The sequence below is a fragment of the Garra rufa genome, chromosome 11, assembly GCF_049309525.1.
Source record: "Garra rufa chromosome 11, GarRuf1.0, whole genome shotgun sequence".
Lineage (NCBI taxonomy): Eukaryota > Metazoa > Chordata > Actinopteri > Cypriniformes > Cyprinidae > Garra > Garra rufa.
In genome coordinates, this window is record NC_133371.1 from 24,203,763 (window position 1) to 24,229,594 (window position 25,832).

The following is a 25,832-nucleotide window of genomic DNA, read 5'->3' on the forward strand; positions in this document are numbered from 1 at the left end:
AATTCAGTCTTTATTTCAGTGTCAGCTTTTCATCTGATTTTAACATTTTAAGTAACAGATTTTTTTCTAATTTCGACTTTCTCATAATTTAGTCTTTTTATATCATAACTTTAATGTTTTATATCGTAATTCAGTCTTTTTATCTCAGTGTCAACTTTTTTTTATCTGATTTTGACATTTTATGTAATTGTTTTATTTCTCATTTCGAATTTATCTCATAATTTTGTATTTTTGTCTCATAATTTTTGACATTTTAAGTCATAACTTTGACATTTTATCTCATAATTGCAACTTTTTATCTCATAATTCTCCACTTTTTGGTCATAATTATGATTTACCAAAGCATGATTTTTTCTTATGTGGCAAAAATGTGATGTAAAGGTGACCCAACTCTGTGACTCTTTATGGTTTACAGACTACCATTAAGTACTTGTTCTTGCAACAATGATTAAATCTATCCATGTGTTGTTGTTTTTTACAGTGCAAAGAGCTGTTTCTTTATTTTCATTGTCTGAGTCTCATGCGGGAGGCAATGAGTTGAGACCCATAATCAGCCCGGTGCCTTTCCACACGCCACAGACTCCCCGCACCACTCCTACTTTCAGCAGGTAAGACAGACACACAACTGTATACAGCTGAGGCCAAATTTGACATACACCTTGCAGAATCTGCAAAATGTTAGTTATTTTACCAAAATAAGAGAAATCATACAAAATGCACGTTATTTTATATTTAGTACTGACCTGAATAAGATCTTTCACATAAAAGACAGTTACATATAGTCCACAAAAGAAGTAATAGTTAAATTTATAAACCCCGTTTTGACGACCGATTTTAAATACTGTGTTGTTATCTGAATGATCCAAAGGTTTTTTTTTTTTTTTTTTTGGTTTCGTGATACTTGTTCATGAGTCCCTTGTTTGTCCTGAACAGTTAAACTGCCCGCTGTTCTTCAGAAAAATCCTTCAGGTCCTTCAAGTTCATTTAACTTATTTTGCCTTTTGGAAAACATGCAACTATCTTCTGTAGCCTCTGTACTACTCAGTACTACATAATAAAAATGAGATATTTAGGCAAAATAAGAAAAATGTCCACATCTCCATTCTGATCAAAAGTTTTCACCCCTTGGCTCTTAATGCATAATTTTTCTTTCTGGAGCATCAGTGAGAGTTTGAACCTTCTGTAATAGTTGCATATGAGTCCCTCAGTTGTCCACAGTGTGAAAAGATGGATCTCAAAATCATACAGTCATTGTTGGAAAGGGTTCAAATACACAAAAACGCTGAAAAACCAAAGAATCTGTGGGACCTGAAGGATTTTTCTGAAGAGATTCTGCAAGGTTTATGTACAGTTGACCTCAATTTAACTTAAAGTATTTAAATGTTTGGAAGAAGAATTTATATGCTAGAATACTGGTTTGAACTTGTTTTTAATTTCTGTGTGTCTCAGTGAAGAGGTTCCTAATGACCTATCTGGGCGTCTGTATCATCTGGAAGTCATGCTAAAACAGCTGAACACTGATCTGGAAAAAGTAAGTTACATTGAAGCAATCTGACCATTTAGTTTTGTTATCATTTTCTTGCGGAGGATTCAAACGCAAAGTAGTCGGTTACATTATTTAAATGTCATTAATTACTCACCCTCGTGTCGTTCCAAACCCGTAAGAACCTCGTTCATCTTTGAAACACAAATGAAGATATTTTAGCTTTCTGACCCTGCGTAAACAGTTCAAGATCCAGAAACGTAATAAGGCCTTTGATAAAATAGTCCATGTGAGATCAGTGGTTCATCCATATGTATTTAATGTGAGGATTTTAAAGTAGCCGCTTTTGATGACATCCTTGTAATTATACTTCTCTCTTCCTTTTCCCTCGTCTGTTCCTTCCTGTCCCGCCCTCTCAGGAGAAACAGGACAAGGCAGTGTTGCTAACAGAAATGGCTAATCTAAGACAAAACAACCAGCGCCTGCAAGAGGAATCGCACTCAGCCAGTGAACAGCTCCGCAAGTTCAGCAAACTCTTATCCTCCACCATACCCGAGAGGAAATGACTGTTTCATTTGAGACACGATCTTCACATACCTGTGCTTCGCCTAATATGGCACGTTCAGTGCCAACAGCTAATTTACTTCAGTCTCTTATCGTCAAGTACATCCACTGTCCCGCTCGCCCTCATCTAGCCCTCACGAAACTGTGAGCTTTACGAAAGTGTGACGGAGGGAAACCGAACGAGTTTGTATACAGGTCTGACTTTAAAGCTTTAAAAGCCGGTACAAATGTCTATTTTTAAACAAACTCAACACAAACGATTTCCTACTTTGAAACGAGCGAGCTCCTCATCTACTTTCGGAACTATTTTGTCATTCTAGATTTATTTTTCTACTCGACGAGTCGACACTAAGCTTGAGCCAGTAAAACTGAAAGAACGCTAAACATCAGAGAGGCCTATTTACTGCACAGTCAGCTCAACAGCCAAAAAAAAAAACGCAGAAAACCGACACTTGAGCCACGAGAGAGATCCTAACTTTCCCAAAACATTGCGAGAAATCACGGTACTGTATTTATGAGGAAAAAGTACAGCGGTCTTGGAATGACTCACACATCGTGCAGGTACATTAAACGCTATCGTATTGTTCAAACCGTCATCATCTCAGCTGATTTATCGTCTGACAGACTTTCTAGTGACTGAAACTTTGCAATAATGGCTCTGTAGATCTTCACTTTTCCAGAATGGAAAAACCAGTGATAGCAACCACTACTAAAACTGTGATGTTCCACCCTTCGATCGTTTCTCTGTGCATGGACATCGGTCAGTCTTTTAGTGACAGTGTCATGTGACAGGAAATGCCACTTTCTCTCCTAGGTATGGTTTCGGCATAGCACTGTGTGTAAACTTGGGCTGTTCTGTCAGATTTCGACACTGTACATGTATATGTATATGCAAAGCCGACACTAAGAAACCCTAGTCAGCTGTGTTCCATACAGACTCTATTTTTCTATTTGTATTTAGTTCAGGTTTATCAGGTGAAACGACTGTTGGCAATAGATGGCTGTTTTCAACTTCTAGACAGATCATCGCGTTTACATACTTGGACGATCCACACTGTACTCGGTTACGTAACTGGAATAACAGTCAGGCTGGATCGGATACGGTTTATCATGTACCCCACGTTACTCTGTACATGTCTGCCTTAAAGTGGTCAGCTGTGACCAGTGATGTGTTGTAAATTACGACTCATATCAGCTCTTTCCATCCCTTTAACCTGATTCGACTGGAAAAAATATCTCCTCCTCTCTCAGGACCCGTAAGCTGCCCTCTCGATCACCTGAACTATTCGTCTCTGACTTACTCACATCAAAAAGCACTGCAACAGTCCGTCGACTTTGTTCTATTAGTCATCACAGCTATAAGTGAAAATATGTGTCTGGTCTGCTCAGACACACAAAAACAACTATATACATGCCTATGACAGTAACTAGCATTGTAAAACGCAGGTTTTTGTTTATTCATGGGTTTGAGATACAAATAAGACCTGATATCATTGACACCATTGCAGCTGTTTAGTAGTGTAATTGTACATATAGTGGTTTTATACAAAGCTTTGAACTGCTGATAGCTAGCATAACATGTTCTCCCCACTTTAAATTCTGAGGAAAAAGGAATAGTCCACCCTCGTGTTGTTCCAAATCTCTACGACTTTATTTCTTCTATGGAACATAAAAGAAACTGCTTTGGTTCCCACTGACTTCCATTGTGTTCTATTACATGAGAAGTTCAATTCTAGAACAAAACTTACAAATAATGTACTCACCTCCTTGTTATCCAAAGAAGCTCATGTCTTTCTTTTCTTCAGGATTTCTCTCAATACAGTGGACTTCTGTGGTGCCCGCTAGTTTGAACTTCCAAAATGCAGCTTCAAAGGGTCTTATCTAGTGAAACGATTGGTTATTTTCTAAATAAAATACAAATTGTATACTTTTTAACCTCAAATGTTCTTTGAATTCCGGTTACAGTGAGGGTATGTCAAAAAACTCCTATCTGGTTTTCTCCTTCAACTTCAAAATCATCCTACATCGCTGCAGAAGTGTTTACAAAGTGAACGCGCAAGGAGGGTCAAACGCTCTTTACAAAAAAAAAAAGGTAAAACAGCGATGTGGGATGATTTTGAAGTTGGAGAAGAAAATGAGATGGGAGTTTTTTGACATACCCTAACTGTCTTGACCTGGAATAAACAGAGTTCAAGCTATACAAGGTGAGCTTTGAGGTTAAAAAGTATATAAAGGTTCATTTTTTTTAGAAATTAACAGATCGTTTCACTAGATTGGACTCTTCATCCTTGCTTAGGATCGTTTAGAGTCATTTGAAGCTGCATTTAAACTGCATTTGGGAAGTTCAAACTCTTGGGCACCATAGAAGTCCACTATATGATGAACATTACAAAAAACTATTTCTTTACGACTGAAGAAAGAAAGACATGAACATCTTGGATGGCAGGGGGTTAGTAAATTTATCTGGTTAGTACATTTTTGTTCTGGAAGTGAGATTCTCCTTTTAGTTCCATGGAGGAAACCAATCATAGGTGAGTTTTTGAATGGACTGTTCTTTTAAATGAGTCTGTATACATGTTAGAAGCTTTTAGTTGTTTGTCATCACTCTGCACATTATCATAATATGATAAGCTCATTCGCCCCACTGTTTTAGATTCCATTTTTACTGTTTTATCAGATTGTCATCTCATTGCTGTGACTATAAGAACCCACCGTGTGTTTTTCTGTCAATGAAGAAGTGGGAGGTTTTTTAGACTCTTGGTGTTTCACTCAGTGGGTTGCTGGGTGGCATATCTACACCATGGATTGTCTTATGATTTCTGTTTGTTTGTATGTTTGTTTGATAGTTGGGTGGAGGTGTTTTTATTAAGTTCTTTTTTTTATTTTTGAAAAGGTAAATATGAGTAATATACTTGTGAAAACATTCTATGTGCATCTGTGTTGCGCATTCTTAAATCATGGCGAATTCTATAGTCCGGCTGTAATATTTGAAGGTTTATTTTTATGTGTAATATTTTGACTATTTATTTTGATTCTTGTTCTTTTTTTATTAAATGCAGAAAGTCAAATTTGAGGTGAAAATGACTAGACTACAGATTTGGTAACGTTATTGGAGGGTACTGAGTTGATATATTTTTTAGGTTGTCCTTTATATTTTGATTCATGATCTTTTGTACAAAGCTGATTTTATCCTTTTATTTCTTTTCTTCTTTTTTTTTTAAGAAACTATTGTAATTCATCTTTTTGTCTCTGTTTCCATTAGCTTCATGCATGAAACAGTGGCTCTGATGCCTCGATTTAACTATTGATAACTGATCAATCTTTCAGTTTCTTTGGGGATGTTGTATCAATGAGTGTACATTTAATATGTGTAAATTATGTTTCCATTATTTTATAAAAAATATATTAAAATATTTCATAATGATAACCTTCTTGACCGTTATTTTGTTTTACTAATATTTTAGAAACGTAAGCATTCTATTGTTTTTAAAGTCTGTAAATCCCTGACAACGTCATACTATGAGAAATACTAAATCTAAAAAGTCAATTTATTGAACTACGCTGCAAAAAAAAAAGACTGTTCAGCCTAAAATGAAAATTGTCACCATCAAGTTATTTCAAAGAGTTTCTTCTGATGAGCACAAAAGACGACGTTTTGAAGAATATTGGTAGTCAAACGGTTGCTGGTCCCCATAAAGGATACGCAGCCATATTGGAGATATTCAGATGTAAACAACAGCATGGATTGCACAGTTAATGTACTACTGAATACATTGTTTTGCTAATTTACACAAAAAACCACACAAAAAAAAAATGTGTGGAAGCTGCTAAAGTATATAGAGAAAGACTTAGTAAGCAGGAAAGGGCACAATATTTTGACAAACTAACATTAATAGATGGTGAAGACATGTATGCAGTATTAATCAAGATATTAGCCTAATATTTCATCTACCTGACCAGAAATAAGATATATTATCCACTCTATATGGTGGATAATATATACTGCTATTAAAAAAACAGCAGAGCTAAACAAAATAAAACTTGATTTAGAAAAAAACTGATCTTAATTTTTCACTTCCCAACAAAGATGCTAATGCCACATAATAAAGAGCAAATTATGCTCATTAGGTGTGTAACAGAGGCTTTTTCTGTGTACTCTCTTTAATTCTTGGGCTGTCACAGAAAACACTGCGAAATGCAGTTTGATCTTGTCTTCAAAAAACAGATACAGTGGTGTGAAAAAGTGTTTTTATTTTTTTTGCCACACTTTAATGTTTCAGATCATCAAACAAATTTTAATATTAATCAAAGATAACACAAGTAAACACAACATGCAGTTTTTAAATGAAGGGGTTTTTTTTATAAAGGGAAAAAAAATCCAAACCCACATGGCCCGGTGTGAAAAAGTGCCATTTCTAAAGCTTTGGGACTCCAGCGAACCACAGTGAGGGCCATTATCCACAAATGGCGAAAACATGGAACAGTGGTGCACCTTCCCAGGAGTGGCCGTCCGACCAAAATTACCCCAAGAGTGCAGCGACGACTCATCCAAGAGGTCACAAAAGACCCCACAACAACATCTAAAGAACTGCAGGCCTCTCTTGCCTCAGTTAAGGTCAGTGTTCATGACTCCACCATAAGAAAGAGACTGGGCAAAAATGGCCTGTATGGCAGAATTTCAAGACGAAAATCGCTGCTGAGCAAAAAGAACATAAAGGCTCGTCTCAGTTTTGCCAGAACACATCTTGATGATCCCCAAGACTCTTGGGAAAATACTCTGTGGACTGACGAGACAAAGGTCCCATTACATCTGGCGTAAAAGTAACACAGCATTTCAGATAAGGAACATCATACCAACAGTAAAATATGGTGGTAGTGTGATGGTCTGGGGCTGTGATAAATGGAACCATGAATTCTGCTGTCTACCAAAAAATCCTGAAGGACAATGTCCGGCCATCTGTTCGTGAGCTCAAGCTGAAGCAATGATCCAAAACACACCAGCAAATCCACCTCTGAATGGCTGAAGAAAAAACAAAATGAAGACTTTGGAGTGGCCTAGTCAAAGTCCTGACCTGAATCCTATTGAGATGCTGTGGCATGACCTAAAAAAGGCGTTTCATGCTCGAAAACCCTCCAATGTGGCTGAATAACAACAATTCTGCCAAGATGAGTGGGCCAAAATTCTTGCACAGACTCATTGCAAGTTATCGCGAACGCTTGATTGCAGTTGTTGCTACTAAGGGTGGCCCAACCTGTTATTAAGTTTAGGGGGCAAACACTTTCACACAGGGCCATGTAGGTTTGGATTTTGTTTTCCCTTCATAATAAAAAAAACTTCATTCAAAAACGGCATGTTTTGTTTACTTGTGCAATCTTTGATTAATATTTAAATTTGTTTAATGATCTGAAACATTAAAGTGTGACAAACATGCAAAAAAATAAAAAATAAATCAGGACACTTTTTCACACCACTGTAAATGGTTATATAGCCGTAAACATATTGTGGTGGTGTTTAGGGGCTGTTTAGACTGATTAAATAAAAATGTTATTTTGATGTTTTAATTTAACATAATTGAAATGAGTTTGATGTTAATTGTTGGGCAAGTGAAAAGATTAGTTTACCTAACAATGAAAATTTTGTCATTAATGTGTCATGTCGTTCCAAACCCATAAGACCTTTGTTCAAATTCAGATCACAAATCTCAGAGTTTTCTGACCCTGCATAGACAGCAATGGAACTATCATGTTTAAGGCCCAGAAAGTTAGTTGGAACATTGATAAAATGTGACAATGATGTGACATCAGTGGTTGAACCGTGAATACAAGAGTGCTTTCTGTGCACAAAAAATAAAAAAATAAAGACTCTATTCAACTATTTCTTATCGTCTGTGTCAGTCTTCGACATGCATTCACAACAGCTGACTACCTTTCTGGGTCTTTCTTGGCCTTGAATGGCCAAGTTGCTTTAAAATCCTTACATTGAATTCATAACATTACGGTTAAACCACTGATGTCACATGGACTATTTTAACGATGTCCTAATTACCTTGAACATGCTATCTATGCTGTCTATGCAGGGTCAGAAAGAAATCGAATTTCATCAAAAATATCTTAATTTGTGTTCTGAAGATAAACAGGTCTTACGGGTTTGGAACGACGTGAGGGTGAGTAATTTTGAACTAGCCCTTTAAGAGTACGCTTGACAAGGGATGGAAGGGATGCTGCCACCACGGAGAACAACAGCGCCGCCCACTGGAACAAAATTTTGTTAATTATTTGATAATTATTTGCTCCCTTCGCTGGATATAAACGCGTATAACACAAAAATAGTAGACATCTTTAATTTAAGGTGGGGAAATCAGTCAAAATGTTGTTCATGAGTCCCTTGTTTGTCCTGAACAGCCTGCTGTTCTTCAGAAAAATCCTTCAGGTCCCTCAGATTCGTTTTTTTCCCCAGCAATTTTATGTATTTAAATCTCCTCCCTACAATGACTGTATGTTTTGAGATCCACAGATACACTGAGGACAACTGAGGGACGCATCCACGACTATTACAGAAGGTTCAAACACTCACTGATGCTTCAAAAGTAAAAAACCAAACAAAAACGATGCATTAAGAGCCAGGGGGTGAAAACTTTTGGAATTTGAAGATCAGATTAAGAAAAATGCAGGCCTACACATCTCCATTCTGTTCAAAAGTTTTCAAAAGCCTCTGTGAGTGTTTGAACCTTCTGTAATAGTTGCATATGAGTCCCTCAGTTGTCCTCAGTGTGAAAAGATGGATCTCAAAATCAAGCAGTCATTGTTGGAAAGGGTTCAAATACAACAAAAACCAAAGTATTTGTGGGACCTGAAAACTTTTGGAATTTGAAGACCTGGGTATTTTCTGTAGCTTCTGACGGACAGTACTAAATGAAAAAAAAAAAGATATTTAGGCAAAGTAAGGAACATGTACACATCTTCATTCTGTCCAAAAGTTTACACCCCTGGTGTTCTTAATGCATTGCTTTTCTTTATTCCGCTATTTCCTACGTTTGAGCCTCCTGTAATAGTTGCATACGAGTCCCTCAGTTGTCCTCAGTGTAAAAATGGATCTCAAAATCATACAGCCATTGTTGGAAAGGGTTCAAATACACAAAAATGATGAAAAACCAAAGAATTTGTGGGACCTGATGGATTTTTCTCAAGAACAGCAAGCAGTTTAACTGTTCAGGACAAACTGTGAAATCTTCCCTAATATTTTTTAAGTAAATATATGAGTAATTTTTATATAAGGATTTAAGAATGATATAAAATAACTTCTATAATGTTCAACCTGCGTATATATGATCAATCCCACATGAAGCGAAAACTGAGCGCCTGTCCCTTTAAGATGACGTGCTAGCTCAGCCAGACTGACATCACCATGGCGGAAGCGCAGTCAAAAGAGGCTGCAGCGGACTGTACACCCCCACTACAAGCCTGCAAAAAAAGAAGACATTAGAAAAGGACAATACAGCTTTTGTTAGCTCGCCATGCAAACGTATTTTAAACATCTATCGACTTTAGATGGGTCACCAGTGATGGCAGAGTAAAACGCTGCTGATGACATAGGTGGTTACTGACTTTTTAGGGCAGAGTGGCTGAAAGTCCAACTCAAGTGTTGACAGAGAAGAGAGTTCATTCAGTGATTGCATGATTAATAGACACAACTCAGTAAGTTAACTCCAGACGGAACGGAAGGGCGTTAGCATTGTTTACTTGCGTGTGTTTTGCTCTAGGCAGGTGCAGAGCTATTAAAGACGTTCCTGGTGGTATTTAAGTTCTATAACAAGGCAAACCCGTTTTATTTAGTGTGAAATGTGAGGTTTTGGAAGAGTAAAGTAATGCTGGAAGAGTAAAGGTCGTCTCTGGTTCTTGTTTACAAGGCAGTTAAGAAGACCTGACACACCTCAGACTGAGTGTTCTTGTGGGAAAAAAACACTTTACCCGTTTCGTTAGGTTGTGAAATGTCATTTAAATTAGTGTTTTATAAAGCATCAGTGCGCGTTGCACGGTGACAATAGCGATAGTGGACAAAGTTGGCTGTTTAAAGTACTGACGTGTCCTTTGGGCGTGCGGTCAGAGGCGAAGCTGGAGGGACACGCCTGTCGCCGTTGCTCCCAGCATCTTTAACCGGGGAGTCGGCCGTCAACGCCACGTCAAAATGTCAAGAGCCGGCCGAAGATCCAAAGCTTTGCATGCTAACAACGGGCACGCGCTGGCAGGATGCGATCCGCTGCGAGTGGGGCGCGTGCGCGTGCTGCTGCTGTGTCTCTGCGGCGCGCTGTCGCTGGCCATGATTCTGGCGCTGTATTTGTCTGCAGAGCCCAGCGGCACCCTACAGCATCATGCCGCACATCTTATCAGGGACAGGGTGAGTTGAAATTGAGCATTTCCACGACGAGTTATATAACAATTCTGTCTTACTTTAGGAGTTGTTTGACCCAAAGATAAAAATTCTGTCATTATTTTTTCCTTAATTCTGTAATTTCATCCTTATGGTTCTTGCAAAGTTATTATCGTCGTTAACTAGAACTAGTAATTTAAATTGTTAATTGAAATGAATAAATACACTACCAGTCAAAAGTTTTTGAACAGTAATATTTTTAATGTTTTTTTTTTAAATAAGTCTCTCTTTATTTGATCCAAAGTACAGCAAAAACAGTAAACTATTTAAAATATTTTACTATTTAAAATAACTGTTTCCTATTTTATATTTTAAAATGTAATGTATTCCTGTGATTTCAAAGCTGAATTTTTAGCATCATAACTCCAGTCACATGATCCTTCAGAAGTCATTCTAATATTCTGATTTGCTGCTCAAAAAACATTTTTTATTATTATTACGTTGAAAACAACTTAGTAGAATCTTTTTTCAGGTTACTTTGATGAATAGAAAGTTCAGAAGAACAGCATTTATTTTGTGATATTATAAATGTATTTATCATCACTTTTGATCAATTTAAAGCATCCTTGCTAAATAAAAGTATTAATTTCTATAAACATGAATAAATAAAAAGAATTATGAAATGGACTCCAAGTTTTTGAATGGTATAGTATATTATGTTACAAAAGCTTTTTATTTCAGATACATTCTGATCTTTGAATCTTTCTATTCATCAAGGAATTTTGAAAAGAAAAAAGCTCAAAACTGTTTAAATATTATTAATAACAACAACAACAGTAATAATAATAATAATAATAAATGTTTTTTGAACAGCAAATCAGCATATTAGAATGATTTCTGAAAGATTCTGTGACATTGGAGACTGGAGTAATGATGCTGAAAATTCAGCTTTGCATCACAGGAATAAATTAGATTTAAAATATATTCACATAGAAAACAGTTATTTTACGCTGCAATTATATTTCACAATATTACTGTTTTTCTCTGGATTTTTTTATTTAAATCAAATATAATATCAAATATATGCTGACGCTGACTTGATGGGCGTGAGACTATAACTAAAAAAAAAAAAAAAAAAAAAAAAAATATATATATATATATATATATATATATATATATATATATAAAATATATATATAATATATATATATTATTTAAATTATTATACATTTTACTGATCCCAAACCTTTGAACAGCAGTGTAAAAATAAAAGATAATTCAGTATTTATAATATAAATAATACTAAAATAACACAGCTTTTCTTCCATGGAGGACAAAGTTAGATGTTAGGCAGAATATTTACATTGATGTTTATAAAAACAGCATAAAATACACAAATTTGCCATTGTATTTGCACTGTGACCCTGTTCAATAGTTTACATACACAGTAGGGCTGTCACTAACAAATAGTTTTGTAATCGAATATAATTTGATAATTATAATTTTTTTTGTGGTCATTTAAAATAAACGTAAGCGTACATTAGCCTTGTAATGAGCTTTATTTTGAAATCGCAATGAACAGTTTCCGTATTGAGAAAGATACTGATACTATTTTTTTTAAATCGAGTACTTGAATTGAATCAAGGAATTGTGACAGCCCTAGCACACAGTATGTAACACGCAAGTGTGGACTACTTTTATGGTGTTTATCTTCGTCAGTATGTGATCCTTCACAGCCCAATCTGGCAAGCTCTAAACTGCTCCAGTTCACTTACCATAAAGAGGTCTGGGCACCCTTTTTAGACAAGATAAATATAATCATATGCTCACCCTTTTCCTTTCTGCATTCGTTCTGCAGAATGCCCACAAGCCAAATAAATACTCTGTGGCGCAAATAAAGAAGTTTGCAGCACAGGTGGATGGGTATCGGCTCTGGGAGACTCATATGCGGCCCCTTCTAATTGAACGAGTGCCTGGGACTGCAGGCAGTCAGACTGTACGGCAGGTAATGCCTCTGTTCATCACAGCGTAATTACCTCCTAGACCAAGGTCGTAATATGTTGTACATTGTTTCCTACATTACAATATATGTAAGTAACAACATTGCTCTCTCCTTTAAAGGATTAGTTCACCCAAAATGAAAATGGGCTGAAAATGTACTCATCTGCAGGCCGTTCGAGATGTAGATACATTTGTTTCTTCATCAGAACAGTTACTAGAACAGTTATTACATCACCTGCTCACCAAAGGATCCTCTGCAGTGAATGGGTGCCGTCAGAATGAGAGTCCAAATAGCTGATAAAAACATCGCAATAATCCACATGACTCCAGAGTGTTTGGAAAAAATAAATCTATTATTAAGATGTTTTTAACCATTGCTAATCTTCTGGAGTCTTCTATTCATAATATTGCTTTCTCCAGTGAAAAACCCACCTCGTCTGAATCAAAAAAGATGTATGCACATATCAAGCAATATTTACATGTTCCAAGCATATATTTAAGTGGATTTTGATGTGAGAGGACAACAGAGGGTGAACTTTTTCAGAGAAGAAAGCATTATTATTGATTATGGACTTTTTGGCCGTTTTAATTCGAAAAGCCTTAATGATGGATTTATGTCTTACAAACATGCAGATTTTCAAATGACAAAATATTAATTGATGGACTATTGGGATGTTTTTATCAGCTGTTTGGACTCTCATTCTGACGGCACCCATTCACAGCAGAAGATCCATTGATGAGCAAGTGATGTAATGCTAAAAAACAAAAATAAATCATCTTGAATGGCTTTTAGGTTAATGAAGTTTCAGCAAATTTTCATGTTTGACTGAACTGTTAGTTTAACTGTCTTTTACTGGTAATCATGCAGTGAAGGTTTTTAAAGTTCTCTCTCCTCTTTCAACTACAGCATATCTTCTCCCAGCTGGGTTCACTGTCAGCAGGATGGACACTGGAGGAGAATTCTTTCGTTTCTCCCACCCCGAAGGGTGATGTGACCTTCACCAATGTGCTAGCAGTTCTGGACCCCTCGTCTCCTCGCAGGCTGCTCCTAGCATGCCACCATGACTCCAAGATCTTACCCCCAGATCCTAAAAACCCCAGGCGGGTGTTTGTGGGTGCCAGTGACTCAGCAATACCCTGTGCTATGATCTTGGAGCTGGCCACTGCTCTGGACACACAGCTTAAAGCCCTAAAACTGCAGGTAGGTCACAATCATGAGGAAAAGGTTTCTTCTAGATGTTTTCAGAGAAGACTTCAACAAGAATCAGCTACATGACAGTGTGTTTTCTTCAATATGAGATGGTGTTGGATTATTACATCATAGATGACCTGCTTGCTCTCTTTCTGTCTTTTTTTCCAGAGGTCTGCGGTGACATTGCAGTTGGTGTTTTTTGATGGAGAAGAGGCATTTGAGGAATGGACAGAAACGGACTCTCTTTACGGTTCTCGTCATCTGGCTGAACTTATGGCTCGTACTCCACACCCTTCTGGATCCACCAAAACCACACTTCTGCAGGCAGTGGTGAGATTGTGTGTACCTAGATCAGTCTGTTTGTTTTTCATGTATTTTGTATTTCTGTATGATTAATGGTAAAGAATGTTAATGGATGTGAGGTATTAGTTAATGGTATCTGCATGTATCAGCATGTCAGATTCAATATGTTTAATACCCTTTTAAAGATATTTTAAGACCTCCTCATAACTTGGATTTATCATTCAATACAGGTTTAATTCAGTTGATTCAGTTCACCATTAAACTCGAATACATCAGCTACAGAACAAATTGTATTCATAAATACACAACAAAAACACAAAAACTATGCACAAGTATGAGTAGTATAGAATTGAGTATAAAATGTTTATTTGTGATATTTGACTATTTTTTTATATATACACTGCCGTTTGAAAGTTACAGAAGACTTTTATGCTCATCAAGATTACATATTTTTGATCCAAAATCCAGAAAAAACAGCAATATTTCAGTGTAACATAACTGTTTTCTATGTGAATATATTTTAAAATGTAATTTATTCCTGTGATGCAAAGCTGAATTTTCAGCATCATTACTCCAGTATTCAATGTCACATGATACTTAATAAATCATTCTAATATGCTGACTTATTATCAATGTTGAAAACAGTTTTGCTGCTTAATATTTTGTTGGAACCTGTGATAATTTTTTTCAGGATTCTTTAATAAATAAAAAGTTAAAAAGAACAGCAAATAGAAATCTTTTGTAACAATATAAACTACAATTTAAAATTTTGTGGTCAAGTAGGGCTGTCGCGATAACCGCAATATCGCAATACCGCGCTATTGACGTGCATAACCGCAGAGGAATGCAACAACCGCAGCAACCGCGATATTTGCCTGTTTTCTTTTTTCCTAAGGATTTGCCCTTCTCACTTAATGCCTGTGAGCTGAATATTAAATTAATAATAAGTTAGTAATGATAACATAATGTGTCTATTATGAGGCTCAGTAGATATGCACTTAACAAGCCTAAACAGACAGCGAATGAGAGAGAGATCGACTGAGCTTGTGCGATTACCTGCGTCTGTCTTTCAGATCGAGTCGGGTATGTATATGAAACTAGCTTGTCATGTCCAAGGAAAGTGAAATCTGTCTTAACATCGATGCTCTGCTGGTCAGCTGAGCCTTTAAAAGTGGCGATTAAAGTTAAAATGATTTCAACTTCGTGTTTCATTACGTCTCTCTTTGAATAAATAAGCGTTTTTGAACGTATAGTTGAATGAACGGTTTAAAGACTTACTCAAAGATAATAGTCTCTTGCCTCCATCTTGTGGCGTAAAAATGAAACTGCACTGACTGACAGCTCGCCTAGAACACGCAGGTGAAATACTGACAGAAAGTCTCTTGTCCAGTCAGACTCGAGGGTGCGCGCTAACTGATGTATGTACGAAGATTTCAGATGCAAAGCCTCTAAATATGTCTGACATTTTTCTTCAAATTTTGCATTTCTTTCTGGCTAGGTTTCTATGTAAGTACTGTTTACTTCACTTCATGTATCAACGCGATTTGGTTTCGGTTTATTGATTTCTGAATATGACCTTACATTGTAACAGCCTACACACAATTATATATATATATATATATATATATATATATATATATATGGCGGTAATACCGCATACCGCGCTACTGAGCCACTCAAAATTACCGCAAGGGAAATTCCTTAACCGCGACAGCCCTAGTGGTCAGTAAATTTTTATCATTTCTTTTCTTTTTTTTTTGAAAGAAATTAATATTTTTATTCAACAAAGATGTCTTAAAGTGATAGCAGAGACTTATATTGTTAGAAAAGATTTATACTTTGAATAAAAGCTGTTCTTTTTAACATGTTATTCATCAAATAATGCTGAAAAAAGAATCACAGGTTTCAAAAAATATTCAGCAGCACAACTGTTTCCAACATTGATAATAAAAGTAATTAATCAGGATATTAGAGTGATTTCTGAAGGATCATGTGAAGACTGAAGTAATGGCTTTGCAACAGGAATAAATTATATATTTTAAATATATTAAAATAGAAAACCATTATTTTAAATTGTAATAGTAATTCACAATATTGATCAAGTAAATGCAGCCTTCATGAGCATAAAAGAATTCTTTAAAAAACATTAAAAATCTTTCTGATCCCAAACTTTTACAATTATTACATTTTATATATTTATATAACTGTATTATAATTGTGTTATTAGTACAGTAGCAATAGAATTTTCTTTTAATTTGACCTTACAGTAGTGATATTGTAGTAGATATTTATAGATTTGTTATACATTATATATTAAATATTACATGTTATATATTACTGTATTATACTTGTGTTATTATTACTACTTTTTATCGCCTTTTTTAAATCTCATATCACATCGAAAAGGCATTTATTTTTAATAAAAATAAAGGAAACAATCGAAAAGGTAAAAAAAAGTATTGGGTAGGGCTTTATTGCCCCAATAAGGTGGCATCTATTTAATAATTTGAATGAAATATATGTTATTACTGCATACTGTTTTATAATGAACTACAATACTGTTCAGATAATTAACTCTATTTGCAATAAGTAGTATAAATAGCAGAAAATCCTGCTGTTTTTTAACATAGTGTAAATAGAATAATAATGCTATTATGTGATGTTATTTCTTTTATTTTAATACTTTTTTATTTTACTTTACAGTACTGATATTGTAGCAGTAATATATTTTATTTTAATTGTGTCATATTAGACCTGAGGAGAAAAATGTTAAAACACTGTTAATATTTCTAATGATCTGTGAATACCCTGTTATTTTAATGTTGAATCTATTTTCCTTTCAGGATCTATTAGTGCTGCTGGACCTGCTTGGTGGCCCAGAACCATTGATTGTCAATCATTTTGATAACACAGCCAGATGGTTTGACCGATTGATCACTGCAGGTAGGTTCAAAGCAACCCGGATTAGGTTGCAAACTAAAAATGCATGACGTTAATCAGTATCCCTTTCCGTTTCTCTTTCAGAGAAGAGACTCCACAAACAGGGTTTGTTGACATCTCACCCATCAGAACAGAGTTACTTTAGGAAAGATTTTTATCTTGGTCCTGTGCAGGATGATCACATTCCGTTTTTAAACAGAGGTCAGTAAACAGTCAACAGACAGCATGCTGAATGCATTGAGTATCCTATATAAAATTCAAGTGATATAGATCAAACTAATTTAATCTGTCTTATTTATACCCCTGAACCAGGTGTACCTGTGCTTCACTTGATCCCCACACCATTTCCTGTGTTCTGGCACACACTGGATGATGCAGAGGACAGGATGCACAGGCCCACAGTGGAAAACCTAACTAAAATCCTAGCCATCTTCGTGGCTGAGTACCTGAGCCTGTAATCATGCTATAATGATCATCCTACAGCAGAGGTTTACCGCACATGACCACATGTTCAGTGCAGCTGAATGTGTGATGTAGGAGCTGGAAATAATACTAGTAATAATAATAGAGCCATAGATTAGAACAACCAAAGAGACACAGCATAATAATGTGTTTGTTTGGAGTGTGAATGGTACATGCTGAAAATATCCATATATTTTTCTGCTGAAAAGAGCCATATGTTATTACAGGACAACCACTCATGTCACGGCAGCTGTATGAGCCCTAATTTCATCCTTAAAGAGACTGTTAGACCAGAATTATGTGATTATATATTCATTTGACTTTGAAGCAGAACTCAAAGTGAAGTGAAGTTAGTTTAACGACTGTTTTTATTTAGTTCTTTAATCATAACTTGCAAAGTATTTGCTGATGAACTGGATTTTAAATGCTGTTGCATTCAAGCTGTGTTCGGGAAAGGCAGTGATGGTGCACTTTACAAGAAGGTTAGTATGCGAGAGATTGACAGACACTTGTTTTACGAATCTGTGAGTAGCATTTCATGTGACCTGAGAGAGATAAATCTTATTTTTTACATTCCTTAGTCATTGAGCTGTTACCATATGAACCAATAGACCCAAGTGAAGAGTCTATTGGATATTCATAATAAACTTAAAGCAAACACTGGATTTGAGTGTCTTTCATTTTGTTGTAAATTTAATGTGCAAGGCTTCTGGTGTCATCCGTCCAACTATTTTTAGGTGTACAAAACGGCTCGTTTTGCCGCTTGATATTGCAAACTAGTGTGTCTTACCATGTTATTTTAATGTGTTATCTTAATTACGAACACACTGGTTTGTAGTTTAAAGTAGACAGTTCTGCGGGAAAACTGCAGATTTGGCAACAGTGCATCATCAATTGGTCATATTGGCAGCACTGAACATAAACAATGCCACTGAACCAAACGAAACTGGCATATTTTACAGACTATTGCTGCTGAAAAAAATTTGTTTGTTCTTATCATTTCCGGTCAGGTAGGTGAACTAGTAAGCTAATATCTTAATTAATCATGCTTGTACATGTCTTTTAACCTATCAACTTTAGTTTGTCAAAAAATTGCGCCCTTTGCTGCTTATAAGTCATTCTCTACATGATTTAGCAGCTTCCGCACGTTTTTTTCCTGTGGTTTAGACAGCAAAAATTAACAGAACAACGTATTCAGTAGTACATTAACCATGCAATCCATGCTGTTGTTTACATCTGAGTATCGCAGATCCAGGTAACTAACCAAATCTTGACTTAAAGGAGTAGTTCACCTTCAGAACAAAAATTTACAGATAATGTACTCACCCCCTTTGTCATCCAAGATGTTCATGTCTTTCTTTCTTCAGTTATGAAGAAATTATGTTTTTTGAGATAAACATTTCAAGATTTCTCTCCATATAATGAGTTTTAACTTCCAAAATGCAGTTTAAATGCAGCTTCAAGGGGCTCTGAATGAGCCCAGCCGAGGAAGAAGTGTCTTATCTAGAGAAACGATAGGTTATTTAAAAAAAAAAAAAAAAAATACAATTTATATACATTTAAATCTCTACACAGAGCTAGACAAGGCAAGCATTTGAGGTTTAGAAAGTATATAATTTTCTTTCTTTTTTTTTAGAAAATAACCCATCGTTTTGCTAGATAAGACCCTTCTTTCCTCAGCTGTGATCATTTAGAGCCATCTGAAGCTGCATTTTGGAAGTTCAAACTCGGGGGCACCATAGAAGTCCATTATATGGAGAGAAATCCTGAAATGTTTTCCTCAAAAAACATAATTTCCTTACGACTGGAGAAAGAAACACATGAACATCTTGGATGACAAGGGGGTGAGTACATTATCTGTAAAATTTTGAGAAACTCTGTTCTGAAAGTGAACTACTCCTTTAAATGCAAACCATCTATTCCGCGGGAAAACCGCAGATTTGGCAACACTGCCGCGTTTTGTTATCGCTTATCGGTTATTTTCTTGCGGATAATAAACTGAAAGTCTGCCACATTCATTCACGCACAGAAAACGGCTTACTTTCGCGTTAAAAAATAAAGTGGATATAATACTAAGACCGACCTTGTGTTGAGTTACAGGAAATTGAAAGATTGCTGCTGTATTGTTATGCTACAATTTGGGACCGCAATGAAACGTCAGGATGAAATGGAAGTAGAGGTACAGTTTTTCTTGTAACCAGTGTTTGTAAGGCATACTAGAGTGAAACAGATTACCATAAAAGAAACAAGTAGTTTCAGTTAATTGTAATAAAGGGCAGGAGGGTTTATGAAAACAAAATGATTGAAAGATTTCGGCACATATCATCAGAAGATAGTTTGATTAAAAATGATGAGGTAAAATTCTTAGAAGATAAAACAGATACATGGAAACATACATTTAGAAAATACTGAATTTTAATTTCATACAGACGTAAAAAAAACACATGTCACAAAGGTAGGATGTGATTTGGTTACAGAAAGAAGATGCAGCATTGAGCTGTGACAAATTGTGAAACCATGGAAGATACTTTAGAATCCTCTATTCAAACTATTTAGTTACACAAGTTAAATATACTTGCTTTTTACTGAAATACAGTATGCACCTAAGCATAAATGTGTCCCTCGACCACAAAATAAGTCTTAAGGTATAGGCCCAGGTATATTTGTAGCAATAGCCAAACATACATAGTATGGGTCTCCATTTTGTTTTCTTTTATGTCAAAAATCATTGGGATATTAAGTAAAGATCAAGTTCCATGAAGATATTTTGTAAATTTGCTACCGTAAATATATCAAAACTTAATTTTTGATTAGTAATATGCATTGCTAAGAACTTCATCTGGACAACTTTGAAGGTGATTTTCTCTCTATTTTGGATTTTTTGAACCCTCAGATTAAAGACTGTCCTGTCCTAACAAATAAAAAACATCAATGGAAAGCTTATTTATTCCGCTTTCAGATGATGTATAAATCTCAATTTAAAAAAATTGACCCTTATGGTTTTGTGGTCTAGGGTCACAAATGTTGGTGTGCTCTACACACTTTACAAAAATATAACAAACAAACAAAAAAGAAGCCTAATTGGCATTTGCTGACAGCTGTTACTGACTCTCTGTTTTGTGTTTAACAGAGCTAAAGGTTGACTTTGTTAAAGGTGCTGTAAGCGATTTCAGTCATTTTGTTTACTTCCGCCAGACTGTCAAGAAAGCTAAAAAAAAAAAACGTAGGCCTTTTTATTATGCTGTCTAGGACTCACAGCTGACTTAAGACACCTATTTTAGTTATGTTGTGACAATTTATGTTGCACCTTTAAACTGCAAAACATTGTTTTTTGACCTGTATTCCATTGCATTCATTTCAGTAGTGCGCCGGTCCCAGGTGGCGTAAAGGGGGCGGGTGGGCAGAGAGCTGCTGAGAGCAAGAGAAGAGTGTGCTGGGACTCGCTGGCGGTGAGAGTTCCTCATCTGAACTCAGAAACGCTCCTGCTGACGTTCTGCTGGAAGACAGGGATAGCTTGGATATAAAACCTGAAATGTGTCATACTGAGATCAAATATGAATATGCAAGTGGACTACTGAAGTTAGAGAATCTGAATTCTGTTCTGAATTCTTTTGGTTTGTGACTCATCCAGCAGAGGGCAGCATCGTGCTAATGAAAGAAGACAATAGAATGCAACAGCTTTTCTTTCTAACAGGCTCTTGAACCATCTAAAGCTGTGGTTTTCAGCCATTTGGAATAATATTTTTTGACTCAAAATTCTACCCAATAAAGTATTTTAAAGTTTGGCATAGACATCTGTACCCTCATTATAAGAAATGCCCATGAAGCTGTATGATTTTATAAATTTACAAGGCTTTTCCAGCCCTAGAAATAAAGAAAACAGTTGTCCAAGTGGGCTAGTTAAAATAAGAAGTACAATCATTTTCAGTTGATTAACAGAATGAAAAGTTGCAGTATGGACTTATTGACAGCTAGCGGTTGAAATGGGAACTGCAGTCAAAATTCAAAATAATTTTTCTCCCGCCACTTTCTCCTTATGCTGCCTTCATGTGCTATCGTAATTATGGTAAATACCAAAATCCGACATCTAAATTGCACATGAACACCCACTCACGTTGTAATTTCCACTGGAAAGCTCGAAATTTTTTATGATACCCGAGTTGCCGAGATGGGATAAACGTTGACCTTTCAACATGGCGGACAGCAACGAAACTATACTGAATGATAAGCATTGCGTGATGTTAAAAGTTCTCTGCTGTTTAGTTGATTAGTTTGTAGCCCCCATAATGCTGGGGCATAAAGGATTTGAATAACGTCGCTATTTAAACGTAGTGTTGTCTTTAAAAATACCGTTAAGAGAAGATGCTAGCTTGTCGTGGCTCGCCTCCAGTAGGGTGCTGTGCGGTACAGTGTTCTGAAGGAGGCAATTTTCTAATGTTATTTTATTCGGTCTGTTTTACCAAAGTAGCATGTGAGGACAAATTGCGAGTCCGCCATGTTTCTCTTCACTACAACAAAAGCACCTGAACACGACACACTGGTAATTTCCACTTCACAAGTGGAAAGCATCATCTTTCCCATATCACATGAAGGCAGCATCATCAGACACAACACTTGTCAGATTGACGACACGCAACGGGAATGAGCACAATTGACAATGGAAGGCAATGAGGTCTGATTTGTGAACTTTTTGGCAATCGCTAAGTTAATTGTGAGGAGAACTAAAGTGTATATGCTCGGCAGCCATCTGGTCAAAATTACTATGGCGTTTTAGTGCCACGTGTAAAAAAAAAAGTGAAATTACGAGATTAAAGTTGTAATATTTTAGTTGGAATATTTTAAGAATAAATGTCGAAATGTAAAAGAATTAAATCGTAGCAGTTAAAGCTATAATATTTTGAGAGTATATGCGCCATACTCTCCCACCGACCATTCCTGCCGGACTTGAGATTCGAACCCGTAACCTTCGGGTTACAAGTCTGACTCAGGCTAGAATATACTCTCAAAACATTCTAACTTTAATCTTGTAATTGCTACAAATCAATTCTCACAATTTTGACTTTATTCTCAAAATAGTTTGACTTTATTCTCAAAATATTTTGTCTTTATTCTCCTAATTTCGATTTTATTCTCGAAATATTAATCTCGATCACAAGACTTTAATCTCGTAATCGAAGTTTTGAATTTTTTTACTGTAGCACTAAAATGCCGTCGTACAAAATCCTGTATTATACAGGCGTCAGACGTAAAACATCGGACGTTAGTTGTCACGGTCACGTGTCTGAGCTGCGCTCAGTGCGCGCGGTGGCAATGTAGCTGAAACATGACTTTTTAAAATACTTTTGTACTCTGGATAACATACATAGATATGTGTCAGGATAATGTGTGATTATCGAACACCAAATGGGTCATAATTCGCTATTAACCAAAAGCCTGGTATCTAGAAAATGCCTGTTTTTACTGCATTTTACGGCGAAAAATGGCACAAAATAGGGTAAACTACTGTGTTTTCACTGAACAACCACCGTTGATATAGCCGTTAATTTTACTGGTAATTTTACCACACTTAATACTGATTTTAAACGTTATTGCCACCAATAATTGGACTTTCATCATGTACAGAAAACCCTGTTTTTACAGTGTCTTTGTTAGACTGCATCGTGATAAATTACGGCGTATTATGGGTGGCCAAATGGCAAAATTAATAGAGTTTTGGACTGAATGAAAAATGCCGGCATTAATGGTGGTTGTGCTGTTTAAAAGCTGTAATTTACACCGTCTGTACTACAAAACAGCATATTTTGCGGCATTTGTTAATCTAAAATGCCATAAAAACAGGCCTTTTTAGGACACCACGCGTTTGGTTAATGGCGAATTAAGACCCATTTGGCATTCGATATTCACACAGCTACTCACGAGAGAAAGGACACAACAAAAATGTTGAGATTCTTATCTTAAAAACTGTTTTTATGCCGTCTTTGTCAGACTGGAACGTTGTAAATTACGGTGTATTATGGGTGGCCAGTTAGCGAAATTAACAGCATTTTGTCTTACATCAAAAATGCTGGTATTAATGGTGGTTGTGCTGTTAAAAAGCCATGATTAATGCCGTCTGTACTACAAAACGCCATATTTTGTGTCTAAAACGCTGTAAAAACAGGCATTTTCAGGCTATCATGCTTTGGTTAATGGCGATTTAAAGGAGTAGTTCACTTTCAGAACAAAAATTTACAGATAATGTACTCACCCCTTTGTCATCCAAGCTGTTCATGTCTTTCTTTCTTCAGTCATAAGGAAATTATGTTTTCTGAGTAAAACATTTCAGGATTTCTCTCCATATAATGGACTTCTATGGTGCCCCCAAGTTTGAACTTCCAAAATGCAGCTTCAAAGGGCTCTAAATGATCCCAGCCGAGGAAAGAATAGTCTTATCTAGCAAAACGATGGGTTATTTTCTAAAGAAAAACAAATTACAATTTATTTACTTTTTAACCTCAAATGCTCGTCTAGCTCGGCAAGACGAGCGTTTGAGATTAAAAAGTATATATGTTGTAAATGTTTTTAGAAAATAACCGATCGTTTCGCTTTATAAGACCCTTCTTCCTCGGCTGGGATCATTTAGAGCCCTTTGAAGCTGCATTTAAACTGCATTTTGGAAGTTCAGACTGGGGGCACCATAGAAGTCCATTATATGGAGAGAAATCCTGAAATGTTTTCCTCAAAAAACACAATTTCTTTACAACTGAAGAAAGAAAGACATGAACAGTGTCAGACTGGAGCATCATAAATTGCAGCGTATTATGGGTGGCTAAACTGTGAAACTAACAGTGTTTTGGATTGCATAAACAATTTTGGTATTAATGCTGGTTGTGTTGTCAAAACAACGTAATTATGTAATCTGTGCTACAAAATGCAATATTTTGTGGCGTTTTTAATCTAAAATAGGCATTTTCAAGAGACGAGGCATTTGGTTATTGCCGAATTATGACCCATTTGTCATTCGACTTCTTATCTTAAAAACACAGTTTTTGCATTATCTTTGTCAGACTGAAGTGTTGTAAATTACAGTGTATTATGGGTGGCCAAATGGTGAAATTAACAGTGTTTTGGATTGCTTAAAAAATTACAGTAACGGCTGTTGTCCTGTTAAAACGCTGCAATTTATGTTGTCTGTACTTCACAATGCCATCTTTTATAGTGCTTTTCATCTAAAACATTTTGTAAATATCTGCCAATGTATTATGTTGATTTTATGCTTTGGTACAGTCAAAAATGTACCTTTAACACTTGTTTTGTCATATTTCAAGTCATCCTGAAGTTCCCTGGTTGAGAACCACAGGTCTAAAGCCAAACATTTCACAGGACTGAGAAAAGTAAGAGTACATAAAGTTGTAAATAAAGATTGTTGGAGTATGTTTTACAAGAAAATACTATTTCAGTCTGTATACTTCAGATGTATTACCTGCCGTTTCTTATTAGTAAAATGTACTAGCAGTTTCTGAGGGAAAATGCTTACTGTAATCCAAAAGGTGTCTACCATGTTGTTCCCCTGGTGCATATAGAGTGAGGGAGCGTCTCTTACCCCTGACGGCTGGTCGCAGCTCTGTCCCGTTGTCGACGGTTCTTGAACCAGTTGCTGACTTGTGTAGCAGTGAGTCCAGTGGCTGCAGCCAAATCTCGTTTCTCTCGTGGCGAGGGGTACGGCTTTCTGCAGTACCACTCTCTCAACACACTGCGAGACTTTTCCTGCGAGCAGAGGATGCAACTGAAATCTCTCCCAAAAGGAAACAAGATTATTATGAGACTAACACAATCAGATAAATCAGTGCTCACTGATTCATTTTCATACTGCACCAATAGATTTAAACACCTTGAAGCAGTAGCTGGTCTCCTCTCCATCCCAGATGGTACGTGGAAGAGGGAACTTACGGCGGATACGGTACTTCCCCACAGCCCCAAGAGGGCGGCCCCTCTGTAATTCAGCCTCCATGTAGTGAGCCCGGAGCCAGAGCTGCTGGAGGAGAGGGTGACTGCGTGGGGAGAACACGTTCCCCTCTAACAAGGCGTAGAGCTCTGCAAAACGACAGTGGTGGAAGGCGACCGCAGCTCGTGCCTTTAGCACACTCTCTTGACTCTGGGCCATTCCCAGATAGACACTGGATGAAGAGGAAATGGACGGTAAAGAGCATAAGAACGAGGACAAGCGATCCATGCTTCCACTTTGGAGAAGAACCTCACAAACACACGCCACCTGCTCTGGGGAGAAGCCCATCGCCATGATCAGAACTAGGATGGTGGAAGGTCCCACAAGGGATGATGAGGAATTGGTCTGCAAAAGAAGTTGTAACACCTTCCACAAAGTCAATCAAAGAGATCCAGAAGACAACCGAGACCTGTTTCACAGCCAATAATTGAATCCACACGACAGTAAGCTTCACAAGAACACAGAAACCTGCAGAAGAAGTGTGCAGAGCCAAAGTACTCTCTGATTTGAATGCAATGTAGAAACGCTCAGGTAA

The 25,832-nt window shown here is 36.5% G+C and overlaps 3 protein-coding genes across 3 annotated transcripts in view; 2 read left to right on the forward strand and 1 right to left on the reverse strand.

Annotated features, from left to right (window-relative positions):
- The window catches only part of sipa1l3 (signal-induced proliferation-associated 1 like 3), a 130,676-nt gene extending 125,202 nt beyond the window's left edge, over positions 1-5,474 (forward strand). Inside the window, exons 20-22 of the mRNA XM_073850095.1 lie at positions 482-608; positions 1,450-1,531; positions 1,903-5,474. Of these exons, the coding sequence (XP_073706196.1) occupies positions 482-608; positions 1,450-1,531; positions 1,903-2,049 (356 nt within the window). The 3' untranslated portion in view covers positions 2,050-5,474. The remainder of the gene's footprint in view (positions 1-481; positions 609-1,449; positions 1,532-1,902) is intronic.
- A 3,989-nt stretch (positions 5,475-9,463) lies between these two features.
- qpctla (glutaminyl-peptide cyclotransferase-like a) lies at positions 9,464-17,978 on the forward strand. The gene is made up of 7 exons (XM_073850668.1): positions 9,464-10,442; positions 12,274-12,420; positions 13,324-13,617; positions 13,777-13,938; positions 16,755-16,854; positions 16,936-17,052; positions 17,164-17,978. Exons 1-7 carry the CDS (start codon positions 10,233-10,235, stop codon positions 17,307-17,309), a joined length of 1,176 nt encoding a protein of 391 aa, XP_073706769.1. The 5' UTR covers positions 9,464-10,232; the 3' UTR covers positions 17,310-17,978.
- A 2,692-nt stretch (positions 17,979-20,670) lies between these two features.
- Positions 20,671-25,597, reverse strand: six9 (SIX homeobox 9). The gene is made up of 3 exons (XM_073850752.1): positions 25,184-25,597; positions 24,896-25,059; positions 20,671-20,806 (listed from the first exon to the last, which is right to left on the reverse strand). Exons 1-3 carry the CDS (start codon positions 25,589-25,591, stop codon positions 20,671-20,673), a joined length of 708 nt encoding a protein of 235 aa, XP_073706853.1. The 5' UTR covers positions 25,592-25,597.
- Positions 25,598-25,832: the final 235 nt, after the last annotated feature.

Coding starts and splice junctions, on each gene's coding strand:
- six9 (XM_073850752.1), bottom strand. CDS start 25,591: ATGGCGATGGGCTTCTCCCCAGAGCAGGTGGCGTGTGTTTGTGAGGTT. Junction 25,060..25,183: donor AGACCAGCTACTGCTTCAAG/GTGTTTAAATCT, acceptor CTCTGCTCGCAG/GAAAAGTCTCGCAGTGTGTT. Junction 20,807..24,895: donor GCTGCGACCAGCCGTCAGGG/GTAAGAGACGCT, acceptor GTCTTCCAGCAG/AACGTCAGCAGGAGCGTTTC.
- qpctla (XM_073850668.1), top strand. CDS start 10,233: ATGTCAAGAGCCGGCCGAAGATCCAAAGCTTTGCATGCTAACAACGGG. Junction 12,421..13,323: donor GCAGTCAGACTGTACGGCAG/GTAATGCCTCTG, acceptor TTTCAACTACAG/CATATCTTCTCCCAGCTGGG. Junction 16,855..16,935: donor TGACCGATTGATCACTGCAG/GTAGGTTCAAAG, acceptor TTTCTCTTTCAG/AGAAGAGACTCCACAAACAG.